We start from the raw sequence: 16,402 nt of genomic DNA, 5'->3' as shown, positions 1-16,402 counted from the left end.
AGAGATAACAAGATTGGCAAAGATGTAAAGAAAAGAGGACTCCTGTTTACTGCTGGCACAACATTATGGAAAACAATACGAAGGTTTCTTAAAAAATTAAAAACAGAACTAGCTTACAACCCAGCAAACCCACTTCTGGTTTTATATATCTAAAAGAAATTAAATTGTTGGGTGCCTAGGTGGCTCAGCTGGTTAAGTGACTGCCTTAGGTTCAGGTCATGATCCCAGAATCCCGCATCAGGCTCCCTGATCAGCGGGGAGTCTGCTTCTCCCTCTGATCATCGTCCCTCTCATGCTCTCACTCTCTCTCTCTCTCTCAAATAAATAAAATCTTTTTTTAAAAAAGAAATTATCTCAAAGAGATAGCTGATCCCCCATGTTCAAAGCAGCATTATCACAATAGCAAAGACATGGAAATAAATAAAAATAAAAAACAAAATTACTACAGTCATAAAAGGAACTAAAATGCTAACTAAAGAATAAGACTTTTTTTTAAGAAGGCAAGTGGGGGGGGGGGCAGAAGGGCAAGTCAACATGAAAAGATTTTCCTAGAACTGAAAAATACATTTATTCAAATTAAAAACTTAATAGACAAGCTAAACAACAGATGAGATAGAGTTGAAGAAGGAATTATCTAGAAGATAGATCTGGGGAAATCACCCTCAATTCACCCCAAAAAAGATAAAGGGATAGAAAATGAGTAAGCTCTAGTATTCAGAAGACAGAATGAGAAGAACCAACAAATATGTTACAGCAGTCCCAAAACACAAAAGAAAGAATGGGAGAGACTTGAAATTCAAAGGGACAATGGTTGAGAATTTCCAGAAGCGGTAAGACAAAAAATCCTCATCTAGAACCACCCAACAAATAAAGTCACACCTAGACACATCATAGGGAAACTACAGATCACCAAAAAGCAAACCTTAAAAACCACCAATGAGGGGCACCTGGGTGGCTCAGTAGGTTAAGCCTCTGCCTTCAGCTCAGGTCATGATCTCAGGGTCTTGGGATGGAGCCCCGCATCCAGCTCTCTGCTCAGCAGGGAACCTGCTTCCCCCTCTCTCTCTGCCTGCCTTTCTGCCTACTTGTGATCTCTCTCTCTCTATCAAATAAATAAATAAAATTTTTTAAAAATGAATAAAGCAGATTACTTACAAAGGAACAATTAGATTCAAAAACTTCTCAACAACTGAGACCAGAAAACAACAGAATAGTATCTTCAAAGTGCAGGGGAAAACAAACGTAACCAAAATTCTCCATCGAGGTAAAATATTATTCAAGGGTGAAGGTGAAAACTACTCTAGCACATGATGCATTATGTTCTTTCATGCCTGTGAGGCTTTGTGTGTTCTATTCCTTTTATCCATAAAGTCCTCCTTCACCTCCCAATCTCCCCGCAGATCAAATTCAAATTCTTTGTAAAGTTTTCCTTAATTTTCACTAATACGCAATTACAACAGAGGCCCTAGGAAAGAGCTAAGAACACAGGTTTTGGATGTGAGCAGAAATGGCTATGAATAAGAGCTGCGTAACTTTGGTCAAATTGCTGCTCTGACGGGGCGCCTTGGGTGGCTCAGTGGGTTAAAGCCTCTGCCTTCAGTTCAGGTCATGATCCCAGGGTCCTGGGATCGAGCCCCGCATCGGGCTCTCTGCTCAGCGGGGAGCCTGCTTCCTTCTCTCTCTCTCTCTGCCTGCCTCTCTGCTTACTTGTAATCTCTGTCAAATAAATAAATAAAATCTTTTAAAAAAAAATTGCTGCTCTGAGACAATATTTTACTTATGTAGATGATCATATCAATCCCTAGGTGCTTGTTCAAGATGCTAAGTGCTATATATGTAAATGTCTTGATATAAAATAGCACTCATCAATAAGAAAATCTATAGGTTAACTATTAGAAAAAACTTCAGAAGGTTGCTTAAAAGCTCAATAGTATTTGAAAATGTTTATAATATAAAATACTGAATAAAAAGCAATAAAGAAATTGGAATTTTTTTTTTTTTCAAAAATAAGGTATCAGGGAAAAAAATCTAACAAAAGATACGCAATTTATGAAGAAAATTACTTTACTGGAAGGAAAAACAAATTAAACACTACTCTCAGGGATAGGCAGCTAAATACTACTATAAAGACAACAATATATGTATTCTGTTGTATTCTACTGCATGATTAACCCACAATTTACTAATCTCACTGTTTCTGATTTTTCCCAATTTCAAATGGTACTATAACAAATATCCTTGTTCCTATTTCCTTTTGCAATGTCCTCAAATTAAATGTGATTCCAATCAATATCTGACAGAAATTTTCCAAGAATTTGACAAGCTGACTCTAAAATTCAAATTGAAAGAGTTAGGGACCAAGAATAACCAAGATTCTTTTTAAGAGCAATAAGGGAAATCTTGCCATATCAACATTTATTCTAATGTTATAACAATTAAAGCAGTATGACACTGTTGCAAGAGACATACCAATACAACAGAGAGCTCAGGACACACATACGAAATTGATATATGACAGAGGTAGCACTACAGGTTGAGGGAGGGGGGAAAAAATGACTGTTCAAGGGACGAGGGGATGGTTCAGTCAGTTAAGCATCTGCTTTTGGCTCAGGTCATGATCCCAGCGTCCTGGGATGGAGTCCCCCATTGTGCTCCTTGCCTTCTGCCTGCTGCTCCCCCTCCCCCTGCTTGTGCTCATATGCACTCACACTCTCTCTCTCTCTGACAAATAAATAAATAAAATCTTTTTTTAAAAAATTACCTTACAGGGACATTAAAAAAAAAAAAAAGACCTTTCAATAAATGGTACTAAAACAACTGGACCCATGTTTGAAAAAGAAAAAAAAAAAAAATAGATCTTAATCTCACATCATATGTAAAAATTCTAAATGAGGGGTGCCTGAGTGGCTCACGCCTGGTTAAGTGTCTGCCTGCAGCTCAGGTCATGATCCCAGGGTACTCGGGTCATGATCCCAGAGTCCTGAGATCAAGTACCGCATCAGGCTTCCTGCTCAGTGAAAAATATTGAAAATGCTTCTCGGTCTCCCACTCCCCCTTGTTTGTGTTCTGTCTCTCGCTGTCTCTCTCTGTGTCAAATAAATAAAAAAATCTTAAAAAAAAAAAAAATCTAAATGAACTGAAGACCTAAATATGAAATGCAAAAACTTAACCTTTTACAACAAAACAGACAGCATTTTTTAAACTAAGGTAGAGAGAATTGCTTTTAAAAGACACAAATAGGGGCGCCAGGGTGGCTCAGTGGGTTAAGCCGCTGCCTTCGGCTCAGGTCATGATCCCAGGTCCTGGGTTCGAGCCCCGCATCGGGCTTTCTGCTCAACAGGGAGCCTGCTTCCTCCTCTCTCTCTGCCTGCCTCTCTGCTTACTTGTGATTTCTCTCTGTCAAATAAATAAATAAAATCTTAAAAAAAAAAATAAAATAAAATAAAAGACACAAATAATACAATGGGGCACCTGGGTGGCTCAGTGGGTTAAGCATCTGCTTTTGGCTAGGGTCATAATCCCAGTATCCTGGGAACAGCCCCACGTCCAGCTCTCTGCTCAGCGGGGAGCCTGCTTCTCCCTAGGCCTGCCCCTCCACCTGCCTATGCACTCACTCTCTCACTCTCTCTCTCTCTCTCTGTGTCAAATAAATAAATAAAATATTTAGATAAATACACAAAAGACACAACTAATACAAACTATAGAAGAAAAATTACATTTTTTATTTAAAGCTTTTTGCTACACTACGATATATTATGAGGGGAAAGACAAGCCACAGACTAAAAGATGAAATTAGGACTCTATATAACCAAGGATCAGTATCTAGAATATATATATATATACATATATATATATATATATATATATAGTAGTCATAAAACTCAGTAATATAAAACACAAAACCCAACATAAAACTGGCAAAGAATATGAACCAGCAATTCACAAAGGAAGAACTCAAATGGCCTAAAAACATGAAAAGATGTTCAATTTTACTAACAGTCAGGAAAATGCAAATTTAAACTGTCTCTGTCTGTGTGTGTGTGTGCGCGCGCGCGCACGCGCGCGCACACGCGCAGACTAGCACTCTATGACCTAGCAATCCCTCTCCCAGGAATCTAACCTAAAAAATTCTAGTGTATCTACACAAAGAGACACATGCAAAAATGTTTACTGCTGTCCTGCAGAAACAATGAAAAAATGTAAAGCATCTAATTGTCCCTTAGCAAAGAAATAGATTGCCAAACCATGGTTTACTCATACCACAGAATACTTAGTAGCCGTTAAAAATGAATTAACTAGTCCATATCAGTAACTTGGTAGGTGAAAAAGGTAAGCTTCAAAAATATTCATATAATTTGTGTGCAATTTTAACACTAAAACAATCATATATTGTTTAAATGTAGCAAAAGTACAAAACATGTATGGATTTTCACACAGGAATTTCAAGATAATGGTAGCCCCTAGGGAGGGAAAGAAAAAGGAAGGGAGAAGATGACCCTTAGTTCTTTGGTCAAAAAAAGCTCTATAGCAAATAGGGCAAAAGGTGAACATCTAGTGATCTAAGCGGTGAGTACAAAGGTATCTTTTATATTACTTTTGTACTTTTCTATGTATTGAAAATGTTTCAAACCTGAAAATAGTTTTAATGGGTTTTATATAACATAAAAATGATTAGAAAAAATAATTACTATCTAATAAGACTTCCAAATTGCTGTGTTGTAGTTAAACCTTATTACAATGAAGATAACTAAAGATTATACTTCCAGCTCAAGTAGAATCTTCTACACTAAGAATCTCTCTACGCCTTTTCTGGTAAACTGGCAATGAAAAAAAAGAAACTAAAATGAACACAGAAAAGAGAACAAAAAACTTCTTCAACTCTTTCTTCCATGCTCTTGAATCATGAGAAATGTCATGTTCACTTGCTTGAATTCATGACCTGAGTTAGATGAATATTGCAGTAGAGAAAATTCCAGATTCATAGGGAAGAAAATTTCACAAGTAATCCATGTAAATACACAGATACACACATAAATAATTTAAGAGATTAGTTCTAACACCCTCCCTACAAAACCAATAAACACAAAATACGATACAATTAGCCAATGTACTTAAACTCTAAATATGTGTGAAAGGATATAAATAAAAGAGTTGGTATGGCACAGGCCTTTATCATCAATTCTTTACTGAAAGCTTTTATTTGTAGAGATATAATCTAGAGATGACAAAAAAAATTGTTATAATTCAGAAAATCAAATCCTGCAATATGGTTTCACACTGTACTTATGTTACAGAAGTGCTGCCCCTACAGATGAGCATGACAGTGAAAGTAAAACTTGCCATCGGACTCGGCAGTAGATACAACATGAAACCTCAAGAACAGGAATATATATAGTGAGTTAAAGAAATAATGGAGGATCCCACTGCAATGGAGATTATAAGGCTGCCAATGCAGAGAGAGGCCACATGTGAGTACAGGTGATCCTTGAAACTTTAAGAGTAGTCTAGAAAGAACTCTCAGTAGAATATGAAAGGTTACTACAATTAGAATATCACCATTTTGAAAACCCTAATAAAAATATGGATCTGTGGCGCCTGGGTGGTTTAGTCATTAAGCGTCTGCCTTCAGCTCAGGTCATGATCCCAGGGTCCTGGGATCGAGGCCCACATCAGGCTCCCGGCTCAGTGGGAAGCCTGCTTCTCCTTCTCCCACTCCCCGACTTGTGTTCCATCTCTCTCTGTCAAATAAATAAAATGTTTTAAAAAAATATATGGATCTGGACAATAATAACCAATAGCCACTAAAATCTTTAATAAGATAGGTAACTTTATAATAAATGGGTCACACTGACAAATCTGAGCCCACTGATTAATCCTACCATTAACCACAGGAGAGACAAGGAAACATTCTGCAGCTCCTGATATGATCCAACAGGAAGTATAAAACCATTATGAAATTTCCTTGCTAAACAAAACAAAAAAATAGAATCTAAAATTCGATCAAGACTCTAGATCCAACCACTTGTTTATAGGAAATAATGGGCAGAGGAATAAGTTAAACCTCACATCTCAGACAAGCAATCAGTAATATCCAGAATGTGGGTTCCTTCAACTAGTAAATCGAAGAGACAAAAAAACAAAAAAAAAAAAACAAAACAAAACAAAAAAACACCAAAAAGAAAAAGAGGAGGGTATTGAATGGGGTTCAACATAGAAAAGTCCTAAGAGATATAAAAACCAAACACAATATGAGGACATTGTTTGAATCCTAATTCTAAATCAACCCTAAGAAATCATTCATGAGGGGCACCTGGGTGGCTCAATCATTAAGTGTCTGCCTTCAGCCCAGGTCATGATCCCAGGGTGCTGGGATCGAGCCCCCTGGGCAGGAAGGCCGCCCTTCTCCCTCTTCCACGCCCCCACCCCCGGTGTATTCCCACTGTATTCTCACTGTCTCTCTCTGTGTCAAATAACTAAATAAAATCTTTTTTAAAAATTCATTCATGAAACAACTGGGAAAATCTGAACATTCACTGGATATTTGAAGACTTTAAGAAATAATTGTGAATATTTTAGGTGTGGTAAATGGTACTGTGGTTGTTCTTTTAATTGTGATAAAATATACATAACATAAAACTTACCGTTTTAACCTTACAGTTCAGTAATATTAAGAAGAGTCACACCATAATCCATCTCAAGAACTTTTTCATAGTCTCAAATTGAAACTCTGTACCCATTACACAATAACTCCCCGGTTTCCCTCTCCCTCCAGCCCCTGGCAACTACCATTCTACCTTCTGTCTCTAAAATTAAACTACTGCAGATATCTCATAAAAATCGAATCTTACAGTATTTATCCTTTGTGTCTGGCTTATTTCACTTAGCATAATGTCTTCAAGGATTGTCCCTACTAGCCTATGTCTGAACTCCATTCTTTTTAAAAGCTGGGTAATGTTCCATCTTATGTATGTACCACATTTTGCTTATCCATTCATGTGTCAATGAACACTTGGGTTATGTTTTATTTTTAATAGTTCACATCTCTTTACTGAGGTACATACTCAAATATTTATAAATTAAAGTATAAGATAGCTGAGATTTGCTTCAAAATACTCCAGTTTGGAAAGAAAGGGCAATGGTGGGGGAGGGGTAATAAATGAAACAATATATCTCATCTCACTTAAGAGAGTAACAAAGATTAAATACTGTAACACCATGTATATTGGCCAAGATGTGGAGAAACGTGCTCTCTCATTCATTGTTGGTAGAGTGTAAATTCATGTCTTTAGAGGGCTCTATCAAAGTTTAAAATGCAGGGGCGCCTGGGTGGCTCAGTGGGTTAAGCCTCTGCCTTCGGCTCAGGTCATGATCCCAGAGTCCTGGTATCGAGAGCCCCGAATCGGGCTCCCTGCTCAGTGGGGAGCCTGCTTCCTCCTCTCTCTCTGCCCGCCTCTCTGCCTATTTGTGATCTCTATCTGTCAAATAAATAAATAAATAAATAAATAAGTTTAAAATGCACATTTTCTTTAACCAAGAAAATAACTTCTAGGAATTTATCCTCACCCACGTGCTCACACACAAATACAAAGAAGTGTATACAAGCATACAACTGCAACAACGTTTATAATAGTCCAAGGCTGGAAACAATTTAAACATCTATCAGTAGGTAAATGACAGCATAAATTACAGGGAAAAAATATGAGTGCAATGAAATAAAATTTAACTGTAAAAAAAAAAGTTTCTATGTGCACTAATAAGTGACAGTGTCCAATAATTATGTTAATGGTGGGGGGGGAGCCAAGTACAGAAGAGTATGACACTATTTAATCAAACATTCACTGCTTTCATTTCTGGCACTGCCACAGACCAAATAAACCTAAAAATTTCCCACAACCGAAGAGCTATAATTGCAGTTGCAAATTGTAATGAATGCCTTTTAAATGTATAGCTAAGCTTCAAAGAAAATAAGAGAAATCTGTCACTGAGGAGAGGGATGGAGGAAAGAGGAACTCTTACTTTTTACTTTATCCACTTATTTTATCTGAGAGAGAGAAAGCATGAGCAGTACAGAGGGATCATGACCCAAACCGAAGGCAGACACTTAACTGCCTAAGTCATGTAGGTCACCCTCCACTTATTTTTATGTTGTAACCAATATGTATTACTTTTGAAATTAAAAAAAGAAATTATCCCCAAAGCACTCTCAAAAAAGATGCTATGGGTTTAATAATCAATAAATAATCAATTTATAATCAAACAATGAATAACTAAACCAATGTACTCTCGAGGCAGATTTTCAGGTATAAGAGACACAATTTTATCCAATTTAATTCAATTTAATTCATCCAATTTGCTAAGCACCTACTAAGAGCAAGAGATTATGCTGCCTCTGATTAACAGCAAGATAAGGTTCCTATTTTTTAAAGAGCTTAGAATCTGTGAGAGAGAACAAGCAAGGAGGCAAAAAAAAAAAAAAAAAACTATAAATACAGGATAGAACATAAAAATGGTCATCCTCTGCACCAAAATTTGAGAACTATGGTTAAAATTCCAACTTCTGGTTAGTACCATCAGAACCCCAAAACAATCAGATATTATTTTAGATTTTTCATTTTTTTAAATTTATCCATCCATCAACCATTTTTGACAATGACTGCATTTATTCATTAGTGGCAAAATTACACTGTTATACATACAGTTATTAATATCTAGTTTCCATACCCTTTGTGATTTCATCCCACAAATGAATTTTTTTTTTAAGATTTTATTTATCTAAGAGAGAGTGAGAGAGAGAGAGCACAAGATTGGGGTGGGGGTGGTCAGAGGGAGAAGCAGACTTCCTGCTGAGCAGGGAGCCCAATGTAGAAGTCGATCCTGGGACTCCAGGATCATGACCAGAGCTGAAGGCAGACACTTAACCAGCTGAGTTACCCAGGCACCCCCACAAAAAAAAAAACAAACTTCCAATTGTTTTCTTCCTTTGGTTTGTATATCTGTTAATATTTCCATACCATATCAATACCACTACAAAAATAACTAAATCCTCCCCCTATATTTTTATAATTATAAATATGAAAATTAAATAGTAATATAGGTTGTGGCAGATCCAACATTCTTACCCATCTCCAATCACACATTCTACCACAACAGACACTTGGGAGAAGGATTAAGGCACAGCAGGTTTTCTAAGAAAGCAGATACAGAGAAAATAGAATCCTTCCTTAAAAATTTACTGAACAGTGGTATTTAAAAATTTCTATTGCAGTTACAACAACAACCCCAAAAACAACATGTCTTCAATTCTTAGGAATCTAAAAGGATTTTAAGAAATATCAAAAACTGAGAAAAGTTAACTGTATTCTGTCCAAGCCACGGTAGTCCAGTTTGCCCGGCAGAAACACTACTATAATTTGTTGATATTTCTAGTCCTGAAAAGGTTCCTGAGGCAGCCTTTTATCCTGCACTATTGGCTAACATCACCTATGTCTCTCCAGGCATTCGATTAGGTGTGTAGCCCAGAATTATTCTATCTAACCCAAAGAGTTGTAAAAATTCCAGAATTTTCACATGGCCACAATACATTTCTTGTTTATTCTTCTCTTTTATGAAATTGGACATGGCAACTGCTGGCACATACAGGCAATACCTCTGCATTTCAGATAGGCAATAAGAATTATTTACTATGTATCAATTCACAGAGGGCTGCCAGGCCAGGGAAAAAATAAGAATCTACCAGATGTCAGTAAAGGCAAGTGCTATAAGATGAGCATGCACCCTGCATGACTACCTTCAAAGAAACACTGAGATATTTCCGCTCCCACACGGAAGCATCACAATTGAGATCAGACCTACAACTCATGCAGACCAACCTGATTATTATGACTGTATTCCAAAATTCAGGAAAGAGTCAGTATTATTTCCTACTTTCCCCCTCTTTAGGGGTCCCAAATGCTAACTTCGTCTAAGAAGTAAAAATGTCTAAATATCAATAAAGGATTGTTCCAATTCCCATTTTAAAGATTTTTTTTTTTTTTTAATTTGACAGAGAGAGATCACAAGTAGGCAGAGAGGCAGGCAGAGGGAGGAGGAAGCAGGCTCCCTGCCGAGCAGAGAGCCTGATACGGGGCTAGATCCCAGGACCTGGGATCATGACCTGAGCCGAAGGCAGAGGCTTTAACCCACTGAGCCACCCAGGTGCCCCTCCAATTCCCATTTTAAAATCCCTCTTAAAAAAATATTTTTTAGGGCACCTGGGTGGCTCAGTGGGTTAAAGCCGCTGCCTTCGGCTCAGGTCATGGTCCCAGGGTCCTGGGATCGAGCCCCACATCGGGCTCTCTGCTCAGTGGGGAGCCTGCTTCCCTTCCTTTCTCTCTGCCTGCCTCTCTATCTACTTGTGATCTGTCAAATAAATAAAAAAAATAAAATCTTTAAAAATATATATATATATATTTTAGGTGTTTTGTTTTGTGTTGTTTTTTAAGAATTTATTTATTTATTTGACAGAGAGAAACAGCCAGAGAGGGAGCACAAGCAAGGGAAGCGGAAGAGGCAGAAGGAGGCTTCCCACTGTGCAGGGAGCCTGATTGTAGGGCTGGATCCCAGGACCCTGGGATCATGGCCTGAGCCAAAGGCAGACGCCCAACGACTGAGCCACCCAGGTACCCCTTTTTTAGGTCTTTAAGAAGAAAAAGAAACAAAGGCCCAAATAGGAATGGCATATTTAAAAAAAAAAAAAAAAAAAGGGGGCGCCTGGGTGGCTCAGTGGGTTAAGCCGCTGCCTTCGGCTCAGGTCATGATCTCAGGGTCCTGGGATCGAGCCCCGCATCGGGCTCTCTGCTCAGCAGGGAGCCTGCTTCCTCCTCTCTCTGCCTGCCTCTCTGCCTGCTTGTGATCTCTCTCTGTCAAATAAATAAATAAAATCTTTTAAAAAAAAAAAAGGACAAAAACACAGTATTGAACAGAGGTACTCAATAGGAATGCTATTTGTAGAGGCAGTAGAGAGAAATGTTGAACTGTCACTCTCTGGAGCCAGAAGGATAGCAGTAGCTTACTACCTGTATAATCCTGAGCAAGTTTTTTTAAAACTGTGCCCCACTTTCCTCTTCTGTATCATGGGAATAATGACAGTAACAATCTCAGGTTTGTTGAAGATTAAATGAGTTACATAATGTAAAGCAGTTAATATTTGACCACTGTTTACCACACAGATGGATAAAAATCCAGAGGGGGCTATTGGAACACAGGAAGTCTGATACTTTGCTTAGTACTCAGCCTTATGGAGGGCAATTTTAAATCCCACCACTGAGCATTTATCTCACTGATATTTTTGCACAGGTGTAAAAAGACAGGTATGGGGCACCTGGGTAGCTCAATCGTTAAGCAGCTGCCTTCAGCTCGGGTCCTGAGATGGAGCCCCACAGGGCCCCCCCTTCCCCGCTCAGCAGGGAGTCTGCTTCTCCCTGGTCCTCTGCCCCTGCTCACTCTCTCTCAAGTAAATAAAATCTTTAAAAAAAAAAAGTGGGGGAGCGCCTGGGTGGCTCAGTTGTTAAGCCTCTGCCTTCTTCGGCTCAGATCACGATCTCAGGGTCCTGGAAAGGAGCCCGACTTGGGGCTCCCTGCTTGGCGGGAACCTGCTTCTCCCTCTCCCACTCCCCCTGCTCGTGTTCCCACTCTCACTGTCTCTCTCTCTGTCATATAAATAAATAAAATCTTAAAAAAAAAAAAAAAAGACAGGTATGCCAGGTTTTTTATTTCATACTGGAAACCCAAATGTCAAATATCAAAAATGATGATAAACAGAGTGGCAGGACACCTGGGTGGCTCAACTGGTTAAACCTCTGACTCTTGATTTCAGCTTAGGTCATAATCTCAGGGTCATGAGATAGAGCCCCACAGTGGGCTCTGCGCTGGGTATGGAGACTGCTTAACATTCATTCTCTCTCTCTCTCTCTCTCTCTCTCTGCCCCTTCACTGGCTCATGAACATGAACACTATACAGCAGATTTTTTTTTTTTTTTAAGTAGAGTAAGTACACTGATTTACTGACATGGAAAAACCTCTTGGTAAGTGCTTGGTAAGTGAAAAATGCAAGATGTTACATTACCTTTTGTATAAAAAGAAACAATAATCAAAATACATATTCATCCTTGTTTGTTTTTACACTAAGAGAAAGTAGTAACAGTGAGAAGGAACTGGGCAGATGAAAGGCAGGATGGGAGGGAAACTTCTAACTGTGCATCTTTTTATTTTTTCTCTTTTGCTTTTTTGGCTACATGAATATTTTGCCTATTCAAATATTAATTTTTTAATTATTTTTAAGTGTATGGGATACATTTTAGTTCTCAAATATTCGCTGCAATTACTACTACCATTGTTGTTGGTAGTAGTAGTAGTGGTACTAGTTACAAGCTCAAAATACCTCTTTTCTGAAGCCTTTTTCGTACTCACTCTGCAGAGAAGCCTCCTCTAACTCCCAGAGTATTTAAAGAATTTATCATTTTCTACTGTAGCCTAAGCCGCTTAGGAGGTAAGTCAATGTCTTGTTCATTTTTAATATCCCAGGAGCCTTGCCTGCACCTGGTAGATACAAACATTCCATAGTAACAGTAACCTACAAGTACTCCAAAGAAGAAAATAGTGACCCTTTCTAAAAGGAGTATGCTCTATTATTAATTATAAGACCAGAAAATATTAAAATTTGAATAACTGGTTTTGCTAACATTCTTTCAACTATTGCCCAGCCAAAATGTCCTCTCTTTCAACAAGTTTTTTTTCTTTTCCCAGGACTTCCCCAGATATTGATAACATGTCCCATGCCAAAACACTACATGCACCAACTCTTTAACTCACTGCAATCTCTGAAATGCCTTTTGTCCTAAGTCCCAACACCCTGGTACACTGATCCTATCAAAAAAGCATTTGTTGACTGTCTCCTTTTTAGATAGACGTTCACATAATAGTCAGTGAATAAAGTGCCCTTTTAGCTGGAGAAGACCTAATACTTGATTCCTAATTCGCTCAGTGTTTTGTTTGTTCTTCTGGTATGTAGTGTGTTCTATAACGACTGTTCAGTAGCCCAATTCTAGATGTCATTCCAGCACACCAAATACTCCGCTGACAGCTCAACAGTCACTTTTCACGCAGGCCCCTCCCCTTCCCTCCTCCCTCAACCCTCATAAGCTCTAGAGCTCCTTCGCCCATACTGACAGACAGACACACTGACAGTTCAGAAGTCCTTCCACCCAAGCTGTCTTCCCCTGCAGCTGCAAGACCACCTCCCCGACTCTTAAGATCCTGCGACCTAATTCGGTCCCCAATACCATCCCCCTCCCAGTCAATCCAAATCACATCATTTTCTTCCCAAAGAACCTGGCAGCTTTAAAGCTTTTCCCAATAAGTGCACAATTGACAGCTCGACACCAGATTCCCCAAGAATCTTCTGCTCCTCCTTCCCCTCCTACCCCACGCACTGGTTCTTCTGTCGCTACCACTCACTCGCCCTGGCTTCCCCGAAAATTCACAGCCTCGCTCGGTAAACACGCTCTCCGCTCTCCCCTCTCCCCATTCCCTCTCCACCGCTGACAGCTCAGTCACCTCCATCCCCATGCGGCTGCACCCTCCCCCACTCCTTCCCCTGACAGCTCAGGTCGGCTCCCAGCCTTCCCCCCTCCCCAGGCCTCCCCAGACCCGGCTGGAGCCGCCCGCGGTGCCCCCCGCCCAGGAGGAGGGCTCCACTCACCCACTCTCCCGCATCACGTTGCTGTCCCCGCAGTCACAGGCACCCCCAGCCTGGCTGCGGAACATATTGAAGTCGTGTCCGGTGTGGTCGCCCTGGTGGAAGCACTCCGCGCACAGCGACATGCAGGGGGAGATGCCGCACGTCCGGCAGCGGTAGGCCACGAAGTTGGCTGTCCAGACCAGGCCGCAGAGCGCCGCGGGGTCGTAGGCCCGCACCGCCGCGCAGAACTCATCGTAGCCTCCGCCGCCCGCCAGAAGGCACTTACACCACTCCAGAGCCTCCTCCTCGGCCGCCCCCGGACCGCCCCCGCCGCCGGCTGCCGCCGCCTCCTCGCCGTCCGCAGCCGCGGTCAGCGGCCGCTCGGCGCTCAGCACCCGCTCCAGCAGCGCCTGTAGCTCCTCAGCACCTGCCCTGTTGTCCGGCCGGCTGAGGGCCGCCTTCAGGTGCGCCGCGGTGGCCGCCTTGTCCACCGCCAGCCCAGGCGCGGGCAGCTCGGGTTGGGGCGGCTGCGGCCCCCCGACGGCCGCCGCGGCCGCCGCCGCCGCCATGATGAGAGCTCAGAATTTGGAGAGCCCAGGGCCGGCGGCTCCTCCCGGGAGGGTGGGGGAATTGACTGCTGCGATTGCTCGGCCCGCCCAACTCTCGCGATACCGCGGAGTCGCCGCGCACCTCCGTCCGCGTCCCCGCCCCTGCACACGCCCGCTCGGGCTTTGGGGCCTGCTCCCCGCCCCTCTCTCGTGGGTGCTCTTCGGGTCCTTTCCCCTCCTCTTGACTCCCAAAGTTGAGAGCTACTGAGATAAGGGACCCGCCTTTAAAAAAAAAATAAATATGGACAACTTTAGTATGGGCCATATGAAAAATCTTTAATATGGACATTTTTTTCTTTATTTACCTGGACTATAGGAATTAAACAGAGCATCTTTCAGATGTATTTTAAGCATTTGCATTTCGTTTTGAGATGTAGATTCCCATTGTCATTAACCCTTAATTACTACTGAATCACTATTACTGTTGAAGCAAACTCCTAATTTTTCCCCTATATCAATTCTTACCCTCACACTGTTATCAGGTTAATCTAAAGTACATTTTTTAGATGATAAAGTACCTACATTCTTACTATCATTCTGTTCAAAGTCTTCAGCGGCGGTGGGGGGGGTGTGGTAAGCTCCTTAAATCTTCTCTCAAACACCCACTTTTCTTTTCTCTCTTTTTTTTTTTTTTAATTTTTTAGATTCTATTTACTTATTTCAGAGAGAGATCGAACACACCCTCGTATGCGTGGGGGGAGAGAGCAGAGGGCGAATCATGCTCACGCTGTGCAGGGATACCTGCTAGGACTCTGTCCCAAGACCCTGAGATCATGACCTGAGCAGAAGGTAGATGCTTACCTGACTGAGCCACTCAAGCGCCCCCCAAAACCTACATATCTTTCGGTCCTTATCTCCTGACACTACTCCAGGTTTGCCATATGAAAGAGACCAATGGGACTGTTCACTGTTTTATGAGGCTTTATCATTTCCTGCCTCTGGTTCTTTATTGTTCCTAGTTCCCACACCACTCTATTCCACTCGCTCACCCTGCAGTTTAATCTAGCACAGTCTACTTATGTAATTTCTTTTCTTCAAAAGAATGGCTCTTAACTTACTTGATGATACAACTTTTTTTTTTAAACTCTACAGTGGAGGTGGGCTCAAACAGCACCCCAAGTTTAAGAATCACATGTTCTATCAACTGAATCAGCCAGGCACCCCTTAATGATATAACTTACTGCCTTTACTGTAAAATCTCATCTTCACCTCACTACTAATTGGTAAATTTCCTAAGGGCAAGGAATGAGTCTTCTTCATTATGGGACATAAATGTTCAAGTATTTGTACGATTATTGTTAAATAGAACATACTTATAATAGATAATATTTGCTACATATTTTTATGGGCCCTGCTCTTTATATATATTATTTCATCTAATCCTCTCAATAATTTGATGAGGTAAGTACTGTTAATAGAAAAAAACAAACTTCTGGGGCGCCTGGGTGGCTCAGTGGGTTGAGCCTCTGCCTTCGGCTCAGGTCATGATCCCAGGGTCCTGGGATAGAGCCCCGCATCGTGCTCCCTGCTCAGCGGGGAGCCTGCTTCCTCCTCTCTCTGCCTGCCTCTCTGCCTACTTGTGATCTCTCTGTCCAATAAATAAATAAAATCTTAAAAAAAAAAAAAAAAGAAAGAAAAGAAAAAAACAAACTTCAGGAGATGATTTATGTGCCCCAAAACCCACAGCTGGCAATTAAATGAAATGTTGACTTATATCCAGATCCATCTGATTCCAAAAGCCCTGCTCTTAACGACCACACCAGTATTTTCCAAACCTGCCCGATCCCTAAGAATCACCAGAAGCTCTACACACAAAAACAGATTCCCATGAACCATCTCAGACCTAAGTAATCAAAATCTCCAGAGGTTATACTTCCATATCTAATGAAATCTGAACCTTGAGGGAGATTATTATTAATGATCCTTCCAGAACTAAAAATCTACAGCTTATTAAAGTTCCTACAGCTTATTAAAGTTTCCACAGCTTACTTCCAGACAGCTGGCTGTGTTATACAAAGAAGTTAGTAACATATTACAGAGGACAACCAAGAATGAAAAAAATAAAACTATAGGAGAA

At 40.7% G+C, this 16,402-nt stretch overlaps 1 protein-coding gene across 6 annotated transcripts in view; it reads right to left on the bottom strand.

Moving 5' to 3' along the window:
- The window catches only part of UBR3 (ubiquitin protein ligase E3 component n-recognin 3), a 241,949-nt gene extending 227,598 nt beyond the window's left edge, over positions 1-14,351 (bottom strand). For 3 of the 6 annotated variants that reach the window (XM_047722104.1, XM_047722105.1, XM_047722108.1), the window contains exon 1: positions 13,739-14,351. In XM_047722104.1, coding sequence (XP_047578060.1) covers positions 13,739-14,286 — 548 coding nt within the window. In that variant the 5' untranslated portion in view covers positions 14,287-14,351. The remainder of the gene's footprint in view (positions 1-13,738) is intronic. The other 3 variants (XM_047722106.1, XM_047722107.1, XM_047722109.1) reach the window with 1 other exon arrangement.
- Between the last annotated feature and the right edge of the window lie 2,051 nt (positions 14,352-16,402).

Source organism: Lutra lutra, chromosome 3 (assembly GCF_902655055.1).
Source record: "Lutra lutra chromosome 3, mLutLut1.2, whole genome shotgun sequence".
In the NCBI taxonomy this organism is placed as follows: Eukaryota; Metazoa; Chordata; class Mammalia; order Carnivora; family Mustelidae; genus Lutra; species Lutra lutra.
This window is presented reverse-complemented; position numbering and strand designations above follow the sequence as displayed.